At 41.8% G+C, this 20,145-nt stretch overlaps 1 protein-coding gene across 4 annotated transcripts; it reads right to left on the bottom strand.

Annotated features, from left to right (window-relative positions):
• Positions 1–486: 486 nt before the first annotated feature.
• On the bottom strand, positions 487–20,129 carry RUNDC3A (RUN domain containing 3A). 4 transcript variants are annotated; one of them, XM_083147418.1, is made up of 12 exons: positions 19,743–20,125; positions 17,118–17,233; positions 16,833–16,887; positions 16,601–16,734; positions 16,203–16,288; positions 15,217–15,306; positions 12,254–12,334; positions 10,994–11,159; positions 7,884–8,041; positions 5,620–5,757; positions 4,892–4,995; positions 487–1,202 (listed from the first exon to the last, which is right to left on the bottom strand). In XM_083147418.1, the coding sequence occupies exons 4-12, from the start codon at positions 16,628–16,630 to the stop codon at positions 1,060–1,062; spliced, it is 996 nt and encodes a 331-aa protein (XP_083003544.1). In that variant the 5' UTR covers positions 16,631–16,734; positions 16,833–16,887; positions 17,118–17,233; positions 19,743–20,125; the 3' UTR covers positions 487–1,059. The 4 variants fall into 4 exon arrangements, with proteins under 4 accessions (XP_083003544.1, XP_083003541.1, XP_083003543.1 ...); XM_083147415.1 differs by lacking the exon at positions 16,833–16,887 and having other exon boundaries at positions 19,750–20,126; XM_083147417.1 differs by lacking the exon at positions 16,833–16,887.
• Between the last annotated feature and the right edge of the window lie 16 nt (positions 20,130–20,145).

The raw sequence follows: 20,145 nt of genomic DNA, 5'->3' as shown, positions 1-20,145 counted from the left end.
ACCCAGCTTGTAACTTAACAGTCAGGAGCTGATTGGCCGGTAATAAAGTACCAGGCAATTTATCACTTCTCCTCCCTTATCACTGCTTTATACATCATTGTTTGGTGTGCCGCGAGTTGAAATTCACTGATATAGATGCTTTTCAATGCTGCTTTCCTTCAGCCAAAACGCAAATCATTCCAAAGTTGCCATAAACTCCTATGAAGTAATATGCCAATTAATGAAAAACCCTGTTTTTGCATTAGTTAAATGATGCCCCTGGCTAACCTTATTGGTTTTCTTGGCAAGTATAAGAAACATTGCTGTTTGCGTTTTTTGGGAAGGGGGATTCACATATGCAAATGTAGAAAATCTACATTGCACTGATCTTTATGTGAAAAATATTCATCCATAATTATGGTGCACAGGCAATAATATCCAGAATTTATATCTGTGTATTTAGTACCTTCAGGCCCATCACCCCAGAAAAGGGACTGACCCAACCAACACAGTTTATCAGTTTAATGGACAGAGTTGCACAGCATCCTCTGGAGAAGGCAGTTTCCATGACAACCAGAGTTTTGTACCATTGGTATGATGCACAAAATTTGTTGTACTTTTGTCTAAACAAAGGAGCCAACTTCTGCCCTCCATAGGGTTCATGAGTTGTAATTCTCCAATTGGTCCATAATCACAATAGGCATATTGGACCAAACCAGTTTTAGGCCAGTTTTCTGTAACGGTTGATGTGCTGCATAGGACTTGATAAGCTGTATCTTCTTGGACGTGGATGTCGCAGTTTAGATTAAGTTCTTCAAACATGTCTTGAGGAGTGTTATGAGGTATCAAGAACTGGTTATCCTTGAATCTATTCTTCGATTGGTGTCTGAGGGCTTTCACCTTCCCTGCTGTGATTTATGTAATTAAGGATCATTGTTAGAAAGTTGTATGATAAGGTTGGGAGGTCCTAGATGAGCCTCCATTTATTCATAGTAACATATAATGGTATATAGAGGTTGACTAGGCTTCTTATTTTGTGGCCCAGGTTGTGATGCGGAGGTGAAATTAAGCAGGAAGGACTCAGCTAGGGCTAGCAGCAGGGCTCGTCTCACTGCTATTACTGACAAGGCATTCATTGGATTTTAGGCTTGGCAGAGATTTACAGCTGGGGATAGATGCCAAAGATCCACACAGACCCAACATGGAGGGAGTAGGGTCCTTACCTGTGGTGTAAAAGAATATAAAAAAAGTCAAATTTTATGTCCAAATGATATCCGCTGCTTTTGGTAAACATTGCACACCGTTTGGGATACTGACTTCTACTGAGTGGCAGAGGGATGTAGGATACAAATTTGGAAATGTTTTAGTGCTCATTCATACTTTGCCTGTATGGCTCATAACTAACTACTTTTGTAAAAGATACATTTACACCTGCAATTTGAATACTTAACATTTACCCACTGCCTATACACAATGTTACACACAATACACACTGCCTATACACAATCAGCTATTTGGTTGGCTGATTCAGTATACATATAAATGCAGCATTGTCACTGGCAATGCAGTGATCTCACAGTAGCAACTACTCTGTAATGTCACTTGTTCTTTATAGATAACAATGCATTCTCAGAATAGGTGCCTCCTAAGCTTTTATACACAGCTACAGCTGACTTCATTTTAGTGGTGTGGTTATTATGTAAGCACAGCCTAAATTTCTTCCTCTGTTAAGGATCAAGTAGTTAAATATAACAAAGATTTATCTTAATGGACTTGTCAACATCCATGACAGAACTTTAGTTATCTGATGCTGAAGAGGTATGTTGCACTGCAGATCATCACACTGAAAGAATAAGGGTTTACAGAAAAGTTCTACTCAGTAGGGTGGGAGTAAGATTCTGCCCAATTTGGCTACAGGCACAGCAAAAGTGCCATGCCCTATCTACTACACTTTTGTAAATTAACTTACAAAGTAAAACCTTGGAAACTGAGGAAAGCTTTATTTTCTAGGATCCTGAATCATGTGTGTTGATTTTTAACAAAGACCAATAAAATCTGAATGTACTCCAATTGTAACCATTTAGTAAAGAGAAAGTTTGCCAATGTACCACTATCATATGCATTTGCTTTTTTCTTTGTGAATGTGTTTTTGGGCTCTTCCACTGACTCACTGCTGCCCAAGTATGTACATATACAGTCAGGTCCATAAATATATAGACATAGACACTATTCTCATATTTTGGGCTCTGTATACCACCACAATGGATTTGAAATGAACCAAACAAGGGTATGTACATCCAAATCAGGTGAATGGTGTAGGAATTACAAAGGTTTCTATATGTGCCTCCCACTTTTTAACAGTCCAAAAGTAATGGGACAATTGACTAAAAAGCTATTTCATGGACAGGTGTGGGCTATTCCCATTCCCTATTGAGACTGAGCCAGTTACTGGTGGGCCGGTCTAAACCCTCCTCTGTCAGGCCCATTTACCATGCCTTCCGGGCTGGACCATCCTGCCTAGTGGCTGGGTAAAGCGCATTGGCCACGCCCCCCTCCGCCAGTGGACACCAGGAGTTGGAAGTAGCGCACACTGTGAAGACCACCCAGCAGTCTTTTGGAAGAGGCTGCATGAAGAAAGCACCGTAGACACAGGGCAGTGTGCATCAGGACTTTTTTCCCTGCAGTGGCTCATCTGTCCTGCCACCACCTTCCTGGACTCCAGCCCCCATATATGCAGTGAGTACTTCTGTACTCAGCATACATCCCCGCAAATGGTGTGTGTGTGGGGTTCACATATTGTTTCTCTCTGTAATAGAAAATAAGGCATGTGGAGAGAATTAATCAGGGATTCTCTCTATGCAATCCCTCTTTTTCCCTCTCTCTCTGCGATCTCTCTTCCTCTGAAATCACCACTCTCAGCGATCCCCTCAAGACTCCATCCCCTTTATTTGCTCCACCGTTTTTGTAGGGCTGCTTTCCCAGATTTTCCAGGATGGTTTTCATCAATTAATCAGGTAAAAGATCTGTAGTTGGATCCAGGTGTGATATTTGCATTTGGAATCTGTTGTTGTTGACCCTCAATATAAAATTGAAAGCTGTCACTATCAGTGAAGCAAGCCATCATTCGACTGAAAAATCAAAACAAAACCATCAGATAGAAAAAAACATTAGGTGTGGACAAATCAACTGTTGGAACATTGTTAAAAAGGAAGAATGCACCGGAGAGTTTTGGAACACCATGGAAAACAACTGTGGTGGATGACAGAAGATTACTTCCCTGGTGAAGGAAAAACCCCTTCCCAACAGTTGGCCAGATCAGGAACACTCTCCAGAAAATAGGTGTTTATGTGTCTACTTCAACAATGAAGATAAGACTTCACAAGAGTGAATATAGTGGGTTCACCACATGATGTAAACCATAGGTGAGCCTCGAAAACAGGAAGACCAGATTAGAGTTTGACAAACAACATCTAAAAAAAGCCTTTACAGTTCTGGAACAACATCCTATAGACAGATGAGACAAAAGATCAACTTGTACCAGAGTGATGGGAAGAGAAGATTATGGAGAAGGAAAGGAACTGCTCATGATCCAAAACATACCACCTCATCAGTGAAGCATGGTGGTGGTAGTGTCATGGCGTGGCTGCCAAATTAACTGGTTCCCTTGTATTTATTGATAATGTGACTGCTAACAAAAGCAGCAGGATGAATTCTGAAGTGTTTTTTGGGCAATATTATCTGCTTATATACAGTCAAATGATTCAGAAGTCATTGGACTTCACAGTGCAGATGAACAATGACCTGAAGCATACTGCAAAAGCAACCAGAGTTTTTTAAGGCAAATAAGTTGAATGTTATGCAATGGCCATGTCAATCACCTGACCTGAATCTGATTGAGCATGCATTTCACTTGATGGACAAAACTGAAGGGAAAATGCCCCAAGAACAAGCAGGAACTGAAGACATTTGTAGTAGAGGCCTGGCAGAGCCTCACCAGGGATGAAATCCAGCATCTGGTGATATCTATGTGTTCCAGACTTCAGGCTGTAATTGACTGCAAAGGATTTGCAACAAAGTATTACAAATTGAAAGTTTGATTAAGGATTGTTTAGTTTGTCCCATTACTTTTGGTCCCTTAAAAAGTGGGAGGCGCATAAAGAAACTGTTCCTACACTGTTCACCTGGTTTTGATCTAAATACTCTCAAATTAAAGCTGAATGTCTGCACTTAAAGCACATCTTGTTTGGTTCATCCATTGTGGTGGTGTATAGAGCCCAAAATGTGAGAAATGTGTTGCTGTCTCAATATTTATGGACCTGACGTTATATAGTATTGCAATTATCATATGTTAGAGCTATGTCCTAATTGATTCAATTACAAAAAAAATAAAATCTAACGTTAGATATACTGAGCTGGTCAAGGATGGAGTGAGTTCCATAACACATTGAATGACAGCACCTGGGCTATGGGCTCCTCTTGGGCAGAACTGTATTAAGGAATGACAGTCTGATGTGTTGAGCAGTGGGATCAGAAGTTGTGCGTTGTGTTACTTGTTTTTGTTTTTAAATGCTAGTTTACATTATCACTCAGACACCTCTCATCTCATTAAGGAGCACATTTACCTAAATCTCGACCAATAACTTATGATAAATAAATGGACCCTGTGCTACTTCAGAAACCATGTAGGGTAATGTAGCCCATAGGCTACAATGACTGCCTGGGGCTTAGTAAATTTTACAATTAGCAGCCTGATTTTGCAACAGAAATTATACTTAAATCCTGGAGGTGCTGTTTTTTTTTTTTTTTTTTGTGTGCAGGTATCCCTACAAATTGCTTTCTTTTGGGATCTTTTCTGCATGTGTTCGATAAATCAGTCACTCACATGATTCAGTACTATCTCCCCTCATCTTACCAATAGGACCCCAGGGTTCCCCATCCTGTTTATCTTCTCCCCTTTGGGATTCAGAGTTCAGACTGAGCTCAGCAGAGAGATGCTCAGTGCTCAGGTAGCTATGTCTGTGGAGAAAAATAATGTTAAAAACAATAGAAATAACAGACTGAGGAGGTATACAGTGGTCTGAGGAGAGTAAGACACTGAGAGGTAAATTTACTAAGATAATTTTTCTATTGAAGATGGGATCTGGTTGCTATCGGCAACATCACCATCTGCAACAGAACTCCCATCTTAGTAAATTTACTCTTGAATGTGATGCGGTTATATATGTCTAACTGCCATTGTGCGATCACTATTACCTTGTGCCCAGCCTCCTGCAGTTGTTACTAAATACATTGCTTCATATTTCTTGCTTTTGTGCCTTTATATTTACATCTATAGAAGACCCATAGTTAACTTCCAATGCAGTTGGGCATCACACAAATACAATGATCTGTAGCAAGCTCTATTCTAAACAGCTGTCAGTATAGGACTAAACACAGCAGAAAGCTATAAATGAAATCTATATTGGTAATAGTTCAAGAGAGACATGTACAACATAACAGATTATTCATCTGAAATGGTGAAATCCCTGTAATTAAGCGATGCTCTGCCTAGCAGTAGCGTTAGGTTTTAAGGGGATGCTCTGTTGATAGTTCTAAAATATTTAATGTCATATCCTGTGTGTGTCTGTCTGTCTGTCTTACCTTCTGTAGAACGAAGAGTTAACAGATGTCACATTGTCATTAAGATTGCCAAGGGAGGGCCACTGATTTACAAGAGGGGCCCCAATGCTGGAGTTGAATTGTTTGATGGGGGCAGTTTCAGAGGGGAGCAGGCCAGTGCTGGAATTACAGGGAGAGAATGCTCTAGTTATGAAATGCCACAGATTGTGATGGACAAGTTTGCCAGGGATGGGTAAATGGCATGATATTGCCAGGTGATGTGTTGCTACAGGCGTGCACATAGATTTGAACACTATAAAAGGCTGATGCAAAGTCTAATACTGTCAGATCTTGTGATCTTTAGCACTGCCTATACTACATAGCCAAGTGTACACATCTATGGCGGACCTAAGTACGAATTTGAGTGTCCTGTTCCATTATGGCTGAATGGGTGATAAAGGTGCTAGAACATGGAGGTGTTTAGACAGAGCTGTGAGCTATTATGAGTGGGCAAATATCTGAATTTAGTGTGAGTGTAATTGCAGCTGACTTTTACATGCAACATTTTCAAATTGCTTAAAAAAAAGCATTGATTAAATCGGATTCAAACCTTATTTGTAGTTTTTGTATTTTTAACACATTCATAAATATATGAATACCATTAAATGGCTTAAATTAAATTCCCACCATTGTGTGTTAAAATGTTTTTGAACGTTTTATAGTGTGGCCATGTATTATCCTGCACTACTTGTGCAATCATAATTGGTAAAACAATTATTTTTACAATGTGCGTGCGTGTGTGTGTGTGAATGAGATGCAGAATTCTGCCAGTAACTACAGGGGTAGCTACACACTAGGCGATTTTGAGTTCAATGTAGCGCTCTTTCCCGTTTTGAGCTACTTTGAGCTCTATACCGCCTCGTGCAGTGGTTCCCAAACTGGGTTCCCTGGGTTAGTGGTTCAGGACCAATTCAAATTATTGACCCTAAGGATGACATATAAACACAATTTACTTATTGAGATTTTTTGAAAAAAATATAAAATGAACAAACATTTGGCTTAGGGGTTGCCTTGTAAAATATTATGATCATTCAGGGTGCTGGTATTCAAAGCAGTTTGGGAACCACTGGCCTAGTGTGTGCTGATGCGCGCTCCTGCATCATCAGCATAGTTGGCCACCGCCATCCGTTGGCCTGTTTTACAGGCAGAGTGAACCACATTCCACAGTCTCCTACTTTGCAAACTAGTGGTTCACCCCCAGTGAAAATTGCTCAGTGTGTATTCACTGAGCAATTTATCGGCCAGCGATTTTCACATCATCACAGTATACACACTGGGTAAATACTGTATTCCCAGTGTGTATGGACCTTTAGGCTGCCAGAGGGAAGGGATAAGGCCAGAGTTAGGGTTTAAGAACTTACTGGGATCCATTGGGATTTTGACTGTTGGGATGCTGCTGTTGGCATCCTAACCATTGGAATACTCAATGTCCAACCCGTGTGAACAAGCCTTCGCGGCTTGCTGTAGAGGGAAAACTTTTTGTATGTTTTTTTAACTTAAATTATAGTGTCTTTTCTCTAGTGGTAAGAAACAGATTTCCCATACACAGTACAATTGCTGGGTGCGATAAGATGCGCGCTCCCATCACACATCTCCTGGCACAGCTCAAAAAGTATGTGCTGCACATACTCTTGTACTAGATCTCATCTCATTGCATTGCAAAACGTATGTGATGCCATCTAGTCCAAATTGTATACAATAATTGTACCGTGTATGGGCACCTTAAGGCAAAAATACTAGCAAGAGGCATTTTTCCCTTTTGGTAAAATATCTGCTTATATTGTTGGGTGTTTTAAGTTTACTGTAAGTGCTGTCAATTGTGGTTGCTATGGGGCTGGGGGCTGTGGTAGTTGTGGTAAAGAAGTGTAGACAAGTGTAGAAATTTCATCTAGGCGATAGTTATATTGAGGCAATATTTATAGTAACGGTCTGATTTGGTCCCAATTAATTAACTGATGTAAAAGGCTTATTTTATATGAATTGGAAAGGTTTGATACAGTCAGAAAGCAAAACAATGCTAAGGAGCAGACATATGTCTCCCACGTGGAATGGGTACACCAAACTTTTCTACTCTGCATAGTAGTGTAGTTGTTTCATAGCTTACGTATATAGGGCTATGATATATGATGGTCCATGGAGAGGCATACTTACTCTGTAAAGGTGAGTACCTGATCTGGCTTTTGTAATGATAGTTGTCTAAATGTGTGTGTAATGTATGAGTGGCTTAGAGGATTCCTCTCACTCACAGCTGTTCCTGCAGTTCAAGGATGACTCCTTCCAGCTGATGCTTCTCCTGAAGACTTTGCTCTCCCTGTTCATTGAGTCTCTGAGTCAGTTTCTTGTTCTCTGTTTCTAGATTCTTAAGTTGAGACTCTCTCAAACGGACCAGCTCCTCCAGATATCCCTGGGGACATAAAGGGACAATGTTGGGTTGTAATGACTTCAAGAACACTACTGTACTATCATTTCCCCCAAAATATAGGTCCACAATCCGGTCAGGTCGTTAGTTGCACCCTGATGCGCAAAGTACCGATGTTCAGTACATTGCATATGTGCAAGAGCTATTCTGCAGCACAGGAAGCAGGGGTGGCATCGATTTACAGTATTGTCTATAACTGCGTCGGTATTCTGACTGCCAGGATCCCCACTGCTGGTCCCTCGTATGTATCCAGGCTCTGTATACACAAGTATCAGTTCTTATTCCTTATTTATAAAAATAAAAAAGGCCAGGCGAGAGAATACATATTTCACTATTAGATTAATTGGAATTCATATTAGAAGTGAATTATTATTTGGTATGATACTTAAAAGATTATGATGTATACATTTTGGTACTTTAAAAACAGCGCTAACAAAAAAACTTCCATATTTAATAGTTTTGTTTTGATGATCTTGTCAAATTGATTTAATAGAACAGTTTGATGGGTTTCCACCTTCCATCAAATGGACATACCCTATTCATGTATTATTCAGTTAATCATTATCCCTTTATAACAAGTGGAAATTTGGTTTGTTTTCTTTTATTTTACACTGCTGATTTATGAGAAAGTACAATTCTGGCAGCCAAGTGTTTTCGGTCATTCATAAATGCACTAATACCTCCCATCTTCAAGAGGGGGGAAAGGAGACTGACACAGGGGAATGGTTCCCAAACTGTGTGCCATGACACCACTGGGTTCCTCAGAACACTTGTCTTGGGTTGATGGTCCAGGACCAATTAAAATGATTTATGGTCCGATTAACATGTAACATGGAAAATCAGTGCCACCAATTATGACCTACAAGTACAAACGGAAGCAAATCTGGTCCATCACATATAACTGACCAAAGGAAGACCTTTTATCACACTTTACTTCTTTTCTGAATTTCTCAATAAGAACATTTTGCCTAGGGATGCATTGAAAATGTTTTAATGCTCTAGGCTGCGTGATTGAAAAAAGTTTGGGCACCACTGGATAAGAGAGATAAGATAATCATTATTCTCCCTACTCCTCTCTCAATGGCCCTTATTCTGATTGACGCGGACTTTACCGCATACTTTCGGATCGCGTCTTTTCGGCGTCTGCGCATGCGTGGAGAACGCAACGCGCATGTGCCACGCCTTGACTCCGTACCAGTTCGGCCAAATCCCGTCCAAAACTGTTGCCCGCAATCAGTCGGGAAATATGGGCGTATTATGGGCGTCATGCGGAATGACACATGGGCGTAGTTTCAAAGTGGGCAAAACGGGGCGGAAACATGGGCGGACACGGGGGAGTACACTTATGTTGGGGGGCGTACATTCGGATACCACTCCGAATGCACGCGATCAAAAAGGGAAGAAATGTGCGGTGTCCACAAGTGTACTATTGCTTTGCGGACACCACTCGTTCATGCGGTAGGCGAACGTACGCCTAATGACTACAAGCATTAACACCTGAACCCAATAGAATCGACTCCTTTACTCATTACTCACTAATAGGACGCTTGTCAGTGCTTTAATTGAAACCATTGCACTTCAATTGCTGTAAGGGTTAATGTGTGCAATGCATGTGTTAGGCATGCTTGTAAGGATATATTGGCATCTAATTGATTCCAATTCCAAATAAGCAGTTTTTTATGAGGATAGGTAATTGAATAAGTGGGTCATGTGATGTATTGCAGAAGATACTTAATAGTGGGTTGTTTGGCGTAAATACTCCGCTTACGGGCGGTAGCACCGCTTGGCTCCCGGTCGGATGCGGTATTTCCGAGCATACTCTGTAATACTCTGTAATACCGTGCAGAATCGGAGTGTTTCTCCCGCACACGCATGGTTTGTATGTCGTCCGTAAACACGCCCTGTTCTTAAAGAGTGAGTCCGTCCGAATGCGGAGGACCCGTGGGCGTTTCTACGGACGATGGCCGCACGCGGCAGAACACCGTGGCGTGCGGACCGCTCCGTAAGAATGCGGGAATATCCGCACCAACCAGAATAAGGGCCAATGTTAGCTACGTGGCTCCTTCCACAATGAATGATCACCAACAAGAGTGGGTGAGTGGACAGAAGTATGCCAGGGGCCAGAAAGGGGTGTGGTGTAGCTCATGGTCGACAGCAAAAATCTTGACATGTACATGGGTGGCACATGAAAAGATCGATATGAGCAAATGTCAACCTTGTGCATGTTGATCTTATGGTGTCAAGCTACTGTTGACTTAGAAATTGTTTGTCAGCCACCCAGATACCACCAGAATGTAAGGAAAAAAAACGTAATCTCTGCCGTTTCCTGTGGTTCTTCTCTCGCCTCATGGGAGTTTGCCCTGTCTGCAGAGCAAATGCTGAATTAGAAGGATGAGTGTCAACTGTTTCCAGTAACAAGAGAATGTGTTCATTAGCTCCGAGGATGAACAGGACATTTCCTCAGACATTTTTTAGGAACAGCGTTTCCTTAATGATTCAGAATCTAACAAATTAATTTTGTATCGACCAAAGGATTTCAATAAGTTACAAGTGAGAATGAAAAGCTGAATCCTTAAAAACAAGGGAGCGGCGTGAGGGTAACTGACACTGATGGCTTGCTTAGGATTGACTGATCTGTTTCAGTGACGTTTACCGCTGCAGCCAATCTGTTCCAATGTGCTGGTAGCCAGAAATTGGTACTGTCCATGCAAGGCAGAAGTGCCAGTCACTCTGAATCTACAGATGCTGCAGGGGAATGTCATCTGAGGATAAGGGAGGCACTGAGCGGAATTTGCAAGGGAGAACATTTTTCGGAATGTACACTGCTAAGTGTACTAGAATTCCCAGTTGTACTATAATTTTACTGCTTATATGACCAATGTTATTTACATTTACTCCACCTACAATTTTCCATATGTACTGAAGGCTTCCACATACCTTTTGTGCATAGACAATACGGAACTTCTGCTCCATCTTCCGCCACTTGCTGTACCAGCTCTCCTCATCTGTCAGCAAAGGCAAATAGGGGTGCTCGGGGGAGCTGTCCTCGCTGCTACTGCCACCCACACTCTCTCTGTCCTCCTCCTCGCTCAGGTAATCATAGCTGGGTGGAGAAGCGGGAGAAACAGTCAATCCATGTTCCAGACACTGTTATAGATTGCTATATCCCCTAACATGAACTGTGTCCCTAAACCATTTTTGCAGATTCGTTCAGAGAACAATTTTGTGAACTGCATGTTACCTGTGTGTTCACTAAAGCCATGCCTCAATCATCTTCCATTTTGTACTGAGTTTATTATTGGTTTTGCCCTCACTGAATGGGACAATTTAATTGCTACGGAAAAACTACCTGATGATGATGATGATGATGATGATGATATGCGTATACTAGATGGTATTAGTGAAAGCAGTGGGATAAAGTCTGTAGACTTACAAGGCGAAAAGGCTTAATCAACAATAGTGTTGTGTAGTGCTGAGTGATTGTACAGCTGTACTCACCATTCTGATACACAGACAGCGCCGATTAAGTGGGGTATATATCAGAGGTGACCGTGTATGTTTGTAGGATCACAGGAAATACAAATATACTAGGAACCCAAGGTAGTAGTAAATACGTGTGGTAAACAAGATGGTGCTATGCATGCGTAACTTACAGCATGGGTGGTATGTGGTCATTCAGTCGACACTCAATAGATCAACAACTGTTGGTCGGCACATGAAAAATATTGACATGATTTAGGTTGGCAGAAAAAGGTCATCATGAGTTTTTCATGATTTATATTTTTTTAATTGACTTGTTCATACTTCACCACCCCCTTGGGTATAGAGGGACAGTGTATTAGTGCAGCGAGGCCCTAAGCCCGAAGCATGGCGAGTGCAGTGCTACACTTATACGGTGTCCATGTTGACAGACACCAAAACCCTTGAAAAATTTCTGTCCTCTTTTTCAATGTTGACAATTTACATGTCGACCTTTTGCTTGTGTTGACCTCTTCTACATGTCCTGCAGCATGTTGACCTTTTTATGTGTCGACCAATAGTGATTGACCTATACACTGTCAACCTAATGACCCATACCCAGCGTGGTGGAGGCCATCTTCATAAAAGGAAATGTTTTCATGTATAAAGCAGCATGGAAGAAAGAGCAGTAGCACACTTCATATACCAACCCTAACCAATGCATTTGCCCTTATTTACCTTTGTGTGAACTTCAAGTATGGGGTGTAGTCTATCACTGCTGGAGTCTTCCCATCAATACCCTCCCCTTTCAGGCAAAAGCTGCAAGGATACAAATATAAGGGAAAGACATGCATGACTCAAATCAGTAAGCTGAGCATAAAGATGGTTCAGAATGAGTAACAAATGGGTCTACTGAGTGCTATTAAACCTCACCATTGCTGTGGTATTAACCCCTTGGGTGGTATACCTGGAAATTTTCCGGGCTCAGCTGCGCTGCCGCAGCAGGCTGTCCCGGAAAATTTCCAGGAATACCACTTTGCATTAAGTGTGCGCCAGTATTGCCTCCAGCAGATCACCACTAGCGCACTACCTTTAGGGGTCACCCCCCCCTCCTGTGGCCCCCCCACACACCCTCCACTCCGGCAATCGTACGCCGGAGCTCACCTGCCACCAGCCGCCACTCACTCACTGTTTGCATCAGTGACGTAGGCGGCAGGCTCAGGCGGGACTCGGGAGAGTTCAGGCATCTGACGGCGACGGCTTCCTATCTCTGGTGGGTTTTGCTGGGGCAGGAAAAACCTGCCCTGGTAGGTTTGTCCTGCCCCAGCAAAACCCACCACTCAAAGGGTTAATAACGCTGTAGTCTGTCACATTTATTCCATGTATGGATCTCATAATGCTTACCATCACCACTATTTAACCCTTTATATGCTATGTAATATGAGTGATATATAGTTACTATGGGCCTGATTCAGAACTGAGAATTTGCAGTGGACTGTGAGGAGAAAGCCACTGCCCAGACACAAAGCGAGGACGCCCCTTGCTACATTGCAAGAGAATTATGAATGGATCGCTAATATCTATCACCTCGCAAATTCACAGGCAATTCCTAAACCATCTAAAAGTTTTTGCCACCTGTGCAATTGTGAGTAACCTTAAACCTCCCACATGTCTGCGACTGAGACAGGGTGAAAGTGGCTATCGCATCTCAAACCCTCCTCAAACAATCTGCAGATGCACCTGCATTTTTTTTCCTGACACGCCCAGAAAAATGTCCAGTTACCACCTCAAAATGCTGGCAAAGTCTGGCTACATTGGTAAGCATGCACAGTCATTCGATAATCACTCAATTTGCAAATTCTCTGATTAGCGATCAACTTTGAACCAGGCCCTATGTTGGCAATCAGCATGTCAACATTATAATGTAGAAAGGTTCAGAATGTTGACATGTTCAAAATGACGACATTATGAACACATGAGGATTAGTGTAAACATTCTCACTGTTGAACCGGATGACCATGAAGTAACAACCTACTATAAATGATAATGCCATTCAAATTCTGATTGTGGCATTGTAGTCCCAGCATTTTATAGTGGAAGCTTATGTACTAGGAATTTGTACAATATTCTATAAATTATTTTTTTCACACTATTAACTGAAGTTTTATATTCTAATGTATTATTACGGATTAGAATCAAGGGCGTCTAATAAAGGTGTGGGCTCGTCTGTAGCCTCTGTTGCAGGCCCCCTCCTCTCTGGCAGCAGTAGACTCTAGCAATATGCTGGAGTCTACTGTGCATGTGCTGATCTCTGGACACAATACACCCGCACATTGGGGGTTATTCTAGTCCATTCTTTCTGACAAAATCCTTCTTAGATGGACAAAACCATGTGCACTGCGGGTGGGGCAGATGTAACATGTGCAGAGAGAATTAGATTTGGGTGGGGTTTTTCTTCAAAGTGAGATCTATATTGAAGTGTAAAATCATGCAGTCAGTATTTTACCTGCACAGAAACAAAATAACTCACCCAAATCTAATTCTCTCTGCACATGTTACATCTGCCCCCCTGCAGTGCACATGGTTTTGTCCATCTAAGAAGGATTTTGTCAGAAAGAATGAACTAGAATAAACCCCATTGTTCCTTGAGACAACTCCGGCTGGGACGCTGTTGCAGGACTCTGGAGGGGTATGTATAATATGTGAGTCCAAGGTGTGTGGTTTGGGACCCCCTGAACGGCTATGATTAGAATTCAAAATAATGAGCTTTGAACTTCAATTACACCCAGTATTATCTCAGAAAAGTTTTTCTTTAAAAAGAAAAACTAACTACTAAGGCTTATTTACTAACAATACAATTACATTATGTGGATTATCCGCAGTGCAATTAACTGTGTTGAGTACCAAATTCCAGCATCCGGGCTCACCTGTACTCAAACATGGACAGCCTTAAAACATGGATTGTAATGGCAGAGTTTGGGGAACTCTGAAGTAGTGCATATGAGACAGTAAGCATTGGCTGCTGTGGATAAGTGCACCATTATCCAATGTAGTAACTCAGCACTAATATTGGGAAGGGTACAGCTGAACCACTACACATGCAAAACCTTCAGATATTTGCATTGACACAAAAAAATGGACACTCAGTCAATATTAGAACATTATAGAACAGGCAACATGAGCAAGAATAAGAGTAAGAAACTAGAGCAGAGGAAGGGCCTGATTCTGGTTGGATCAGTAAGCTGCAAAGATCGCAGCTTACCAAGCACCGGAGAGCCCGCCCTGCTGCATATCCCCCCCCCTCCCCCCTGCCACTGTTTCCCCTTGTAACCATGCGAGGGGATGTGTTACGAAAACACATCCCCTCACATGCCGTCGCTGCCAGAGAAATCATTTAATGGTTGCCGATCATCGAATGATTTCTCCTGGCTTCGCAAATAAAAGTCAATGAGAACTGTGACCCACCCCCGGCCCACATCGTCCCACCCACATTCCCATGGGTATGCGCATGAAATGCTGGGTGTGACCATGGGCAACCCCTGAGGGGGGTCCCCATGGCTCGGCGACAATGCAAGTCACCAAAGCTGTTCACAAAGGGAACCTGCACATGCACAGTCCCATAACCATCTGGATGGGGCCGAACTCGCTGTTTAGCAAGTAGATTAGAATCACCTCCCAAAGTGCAAAGCATGTTTACCTACCTGAAGTCAATGGCACTCAGTCCTATCAGCATCCCAGTCAGCACAGAGGATTCTTCACGCAGCAGTATAGCCCCATCATCATAAAACCTCCTAGGAGTGAAAATACAGAAGCCCCATTTAGAAACACAGAGCCCAGTATTCATGCCATTGTGCCTCATTGCTCACACTCTAATTGTCAATATATTACTCCAACTGTTCAAACACATCTGTGCACCCACTGAGCATGCTGTCTATGCCTACTATCGAGACTATTGAACACACTGACTAGTTTATTAAAGTTTTTATTCATTTGAAAGCATAAAAAAGTGTATTGCCTATGGCAATATAAAGTAAAATAATAGTTACTATCTTCTGGCATTGAAATGAGGAGGAAGCTCAGCAACTGTGGCAGGGGCGTAACTAGAAATCTTGTGCCTGCTTGTTGCCAGGGGTTTTATGCTCACCGGGGTTTCTGGAATCCCTCCACTTCCAGGTAACCCTATACACACTGAAATACCCAGACTGTAGCTAGAGGTCCAGTTGGAGCTCTAGTATCTGTAGCCGGTACTTATGTTAGTTGGGTGCCCACTATAGTTAGTACGCTTATACCCTCACTATCCATGTCGGCATGGAGTTGATTTTATATAGTGTGGCGAGCCACCGAGCCCAAAGCGAGCCCAAATAGCTTAGTGGGCACCCAACTAACATATAAGTACCCTGTAGCCTCCTAACTGGTGGCCATTTTTGGAGGAACTTCCAATGCTTTTAATACCCTCCTCGCATATGCCACAATGATGTTGTGACATTAGTCACAAGGACAATTTATTTGCAAAATGATTGATAGTTGTCATTTGGGAAGTAGCAAAAAGTTATTTTCGTGGCAGCCTCCGACTGCAATTCTGTACACAGCTGCTGTGGTTATGGCATCTGCTGTTTTGCGCAATTTATTTTCCTTTGCGATTACAATGAGAGCAGAAAAAGAATGTTATATTAAGGGTAATTCTCACCGAGTGGTCCTGGTGTCTCTCAGTGCTGACACTATGTATTCTGACAGCCTCTTCTCCATGAGTGCCAGGCGAAGCCAGGCCCGGCCCTACAGCAAACAAAGCCAAAGTAACATTGCAACATGTGACAGAATATTACATGTTTGTGGAAACAAATACTATGAGACCTTAATAAACTAACAAGACTTTGGGCAGGGCAGGCCACACAAATAATGAATTAGCTCCAAGCCACTTTAGATGGGAGCTCATTTTCTCAAACAAATGAATTCATCCCCAATGTCATTCTGTGTTTTATGAACTTACTATACTTTGGCCCACCAAGTAGTAGAAGCATATTTGTGGATACAACAATGTTGTACCCTATATTATAAATGTAGACGATGGTCTACGCTGTTACTAACCTTTGCTCTAGCTGTGCTAATATTTTCCATGTTCTCAATGCTGCTGATACAGTTGTTGGGAACTTTGCTACAAGCAACGCGAATATAGTCCCAGAATCCTCTCTGTCCATCTGTGCTAAACCAGCTTACATGCCCTGTGGATACAAAAAAGCCAGGAGAAATGTTATGCTCGTATAGATAGAGAAGAAAAACATTTAAACATTATCAGCTTCACTGCAGTACAAAGCCTTACCTAGATCTCAGAATGTATCACTTGAGTTTGAATAGTTGCACAGGATGTTGGTTGCCTAGCAAATATGTTAAGTAGCTTTAGCATGCACTTTATCTCATACAAAAGGTATCCAAAACATGAATCATCATTTTTATATAAACTTGTGATCTGTGGAGGTGGTATATAAAACAATGTGGATATAGTCCTGATTTAGCATGCTAAACATCAACCTATCTACTCCTCTCCAATGCTACTGCATTCACCTAACATTTCATTCCCACCCTCTTTGAGTCCCATCTCTCTTACCTTTGAATCGGTGGCTCAAGATATGTTCCAAAATTGCCGCAAAGTTCACAAACTCTTCCGAGGAATCATCAATTGGCTCTGCTGTATATTTCTCCAGAAGTGTCTTCACGGAGAACCTGGTGGAGTGGGGAACCGGGACAGGAACAGTGGGGACGTACATTTATTAGAACCACATTACCAGCGGTCAGGTGCTTAAAGCAGGTTACCATTTCTAAATGTCTTTCTTGAAGGACGATTGTATTTTTGCTGAACCAGTAAATTTAATGTTAACATTTTAGTCAACTACCCTTTTAAAAGCTATGTCAGTTCATGTAAACCAGTGGTTTTCAACCTCGGTCCTCAAGGAATCTCCAACAGTGCAGGTTTTCCAGGTCACCTGGCAGGTGCACAGCTGCACTCATTATTCACTGACACATTTTAAAAGATCAATGGTGGAGCTAATTATTACACCTGTAATTCTGTGTGGAGACCTGGAAAACGTGCACTGTTGGGGGGGACCGAGGTTGACCACTGATGTAAACAATCACTGACTTAGCAAAACTAGAAACAATTCCAATGCCTTAAAGTAAATTCATTACCTATATACAAAATAGTAGCAGCAATTGTATGAGTTCAAATAAAAATGTGATTATAAATTAAGTAGTAAGAACTATTGTCATCATTGAAGTACAATGCATAACTTTCAGGAGTGGCTGCCTCCACTTTGTGCAGATATTAGTTTAATGTTAGTAGAGTAGAGAAAGTGGCATCATTAGTGAAAGTGTGAAGCTTAATTCAGATGTATTTATTGGAAGAACCTAGATATTCCAGGCTAGATGTACAAAGACTTGGATAATGATAAAGTGGAGAGAGATAAATCAGCTATTTGTCACTTTTAAAACAAAAGTATGGGATGTAATGGAGACAGAGGTTGCTGTACATGCAGGATGACAGCCGATTGCGGATGTTTTCTTTAAAGGGGCAATCATTTGCAAGGCATAGTTTTGCTTTGTAAATTATTGCCCCTTTTAAAAAACATCCAAGATTATCCGGCACCCCACACGTCAAAAGCACCCATTACATCCCATCAAAAGCCTCTAACATGGCAGTTAAAAGCTGATTGGACGGTCATCTATCTCTCTCCACTTTATCATGTACTAAGGCTTAGTACATTCCGTCTTTCATGTTACTAGTCCTTTTGCTGTATAATGCAATTTTAAACTCTCTACATAGCTAGAGTTATACAAAGCACGGTTGTAAGAATTGTTAAAGCAGTTTTTGGTACAAGTATAAAACCTGCACGTATAGAAAACCTACATATTGTTTCCTTAATGGATTAGGAATTGTGCTACATAATGTGAAATGTACAGATCATTGTCAATCCACAAGCAGAAAAATATTATTTCAGGAGTTTATGTTATACTCTTCATCTATACACCATGGAGGCCAGGGACGTAAGTTTGTCCCAGTTGTCCGGAGGGCAAGATAAATATTGGTGCCTCCACCCTATACACACACACACACACACACACACACACACACACACACACACACACACACACACACACACACACACACACACACACACACACACACAGCACCTTATATACTGTCATGATATGTATGCATGTGTGTGAGTATACATGTTATGTATATTATGTTAAAAATAAAGAGACTTTGATGTCTGTAGTCCTGCTAGGAGATGTAATCAGCCACAGAATCGATATCGATGGCTTTCAATGAACTGATTCACACTTGCAGGGAAGGTGAGGTGCCCCCTTGGGAGCAGGAGCCCAATAGCAGATGACTCCATTGTCTCCCAGAGTTACACCTCTGATGGAGGCAGATAATTTGTGAGCAAAATAAATATTCAGTATAGGAATTCAATACTACTGACATTGCTGAGACATGGGCCACAAATGATATTCATCTCTCAATGAAGAGTTTAGTTCCCAATGCATGGATAGGTTATATTCTAATGAATACTGATTCACCACGCAACGTAAGGTGATAGGTATGCCATTTCTGAGTAACATCATCACTGAAAACATGGTAATACTTCATTAAAAAGCTATGTAAGTAATAAATGTTTATATAGCTTGTGGCACATATTCCTGTCATTGTCAAATGCTTTGTCACTCTTAACATATCTCTAATTATTCACTCAGCCAGTGGGTGATGTCAGTTTATAGCTGTGATGTCACTTCCGGTTATCACATTAGTAACATTCCGATAGAAAGCATCAGCTCCATCAACTCCATTAACAATGCCTTGTGGGTTAATCTTTACAATAATTTATCTCTTCTTTATACTCTTTTTAATACATATAACACACAGAGCTGTACTGTTTCAATAAAATCATTGGTTTAAACACCCTTTGTGTCATTTATTTACCTCTAAGTACCTTTCTTTCATTTTCTATTCATGCAATACCCAATAATGAGCATTTCCTGGTACTCAGCATTCTATGCACTTCAAACCCCCATTTTAGACAGTCCTCCCCCCTCCTCATTTCATGTATTGCTCCATTATGCCAGAAACATTTCTCCTTCCTTTTCCTAATACAATATACTTATTTTGCATCAATTATTCTTTGAAAAGCTCTGCATCAAGGTATCCTCTGAAAGTAGGAAAGTCCCCTCCCACCTCTAACCTGCACACAGTGAGCAGATTTTTCCTCTCCACAGCAATGTTCCTTGAAGAAGCCTTCTTAGATGGCAAGCCTAAAGCCATGGCCGACTGAATGAAGCTTGGTTCCATGCACAGCTGAAGGAGCACACTCCCTATACCCACAAAGGACTGCTCCCGTCCTCCAGCAGCAGGCCTGCAGGCTTCCCTTACCACCAGCCCGGACCCCTCCCCACCTCCGAGTCCTGCAGGCCTGTGCTGCTCCTCTCTCCCCGCCTAGGTGATGATGGTGGCAGGATAAATGGATGGAGGAGAGCGGAGGAGGAGGAGGGATGGGAGATGCTGCTCTCCGTGGTGCTGAAGCAGCCGAGACTCTGCTGCCAGTGATGTCACTGAGCCTGGGAGAAAGCATGGGGAGGAG

Source organism: Crinia signifera, chromosome 6 (assembly GCF_055691185.1).
Source record: "Crinia signifera chromosome 6, ASM5569118v1, whole genome shotgun sequence".
Classification (NCBI taxonomy): Eukaryota; Metazoa; Chordata; class Amphibia; order Anura; family Myobatrachidae; genus Crinia; species Crinia signifera.
Note: the sequence above shows the minus strand (reverse complement) of the source record. Positions and strands in the feature narration are given on the sequence as shown.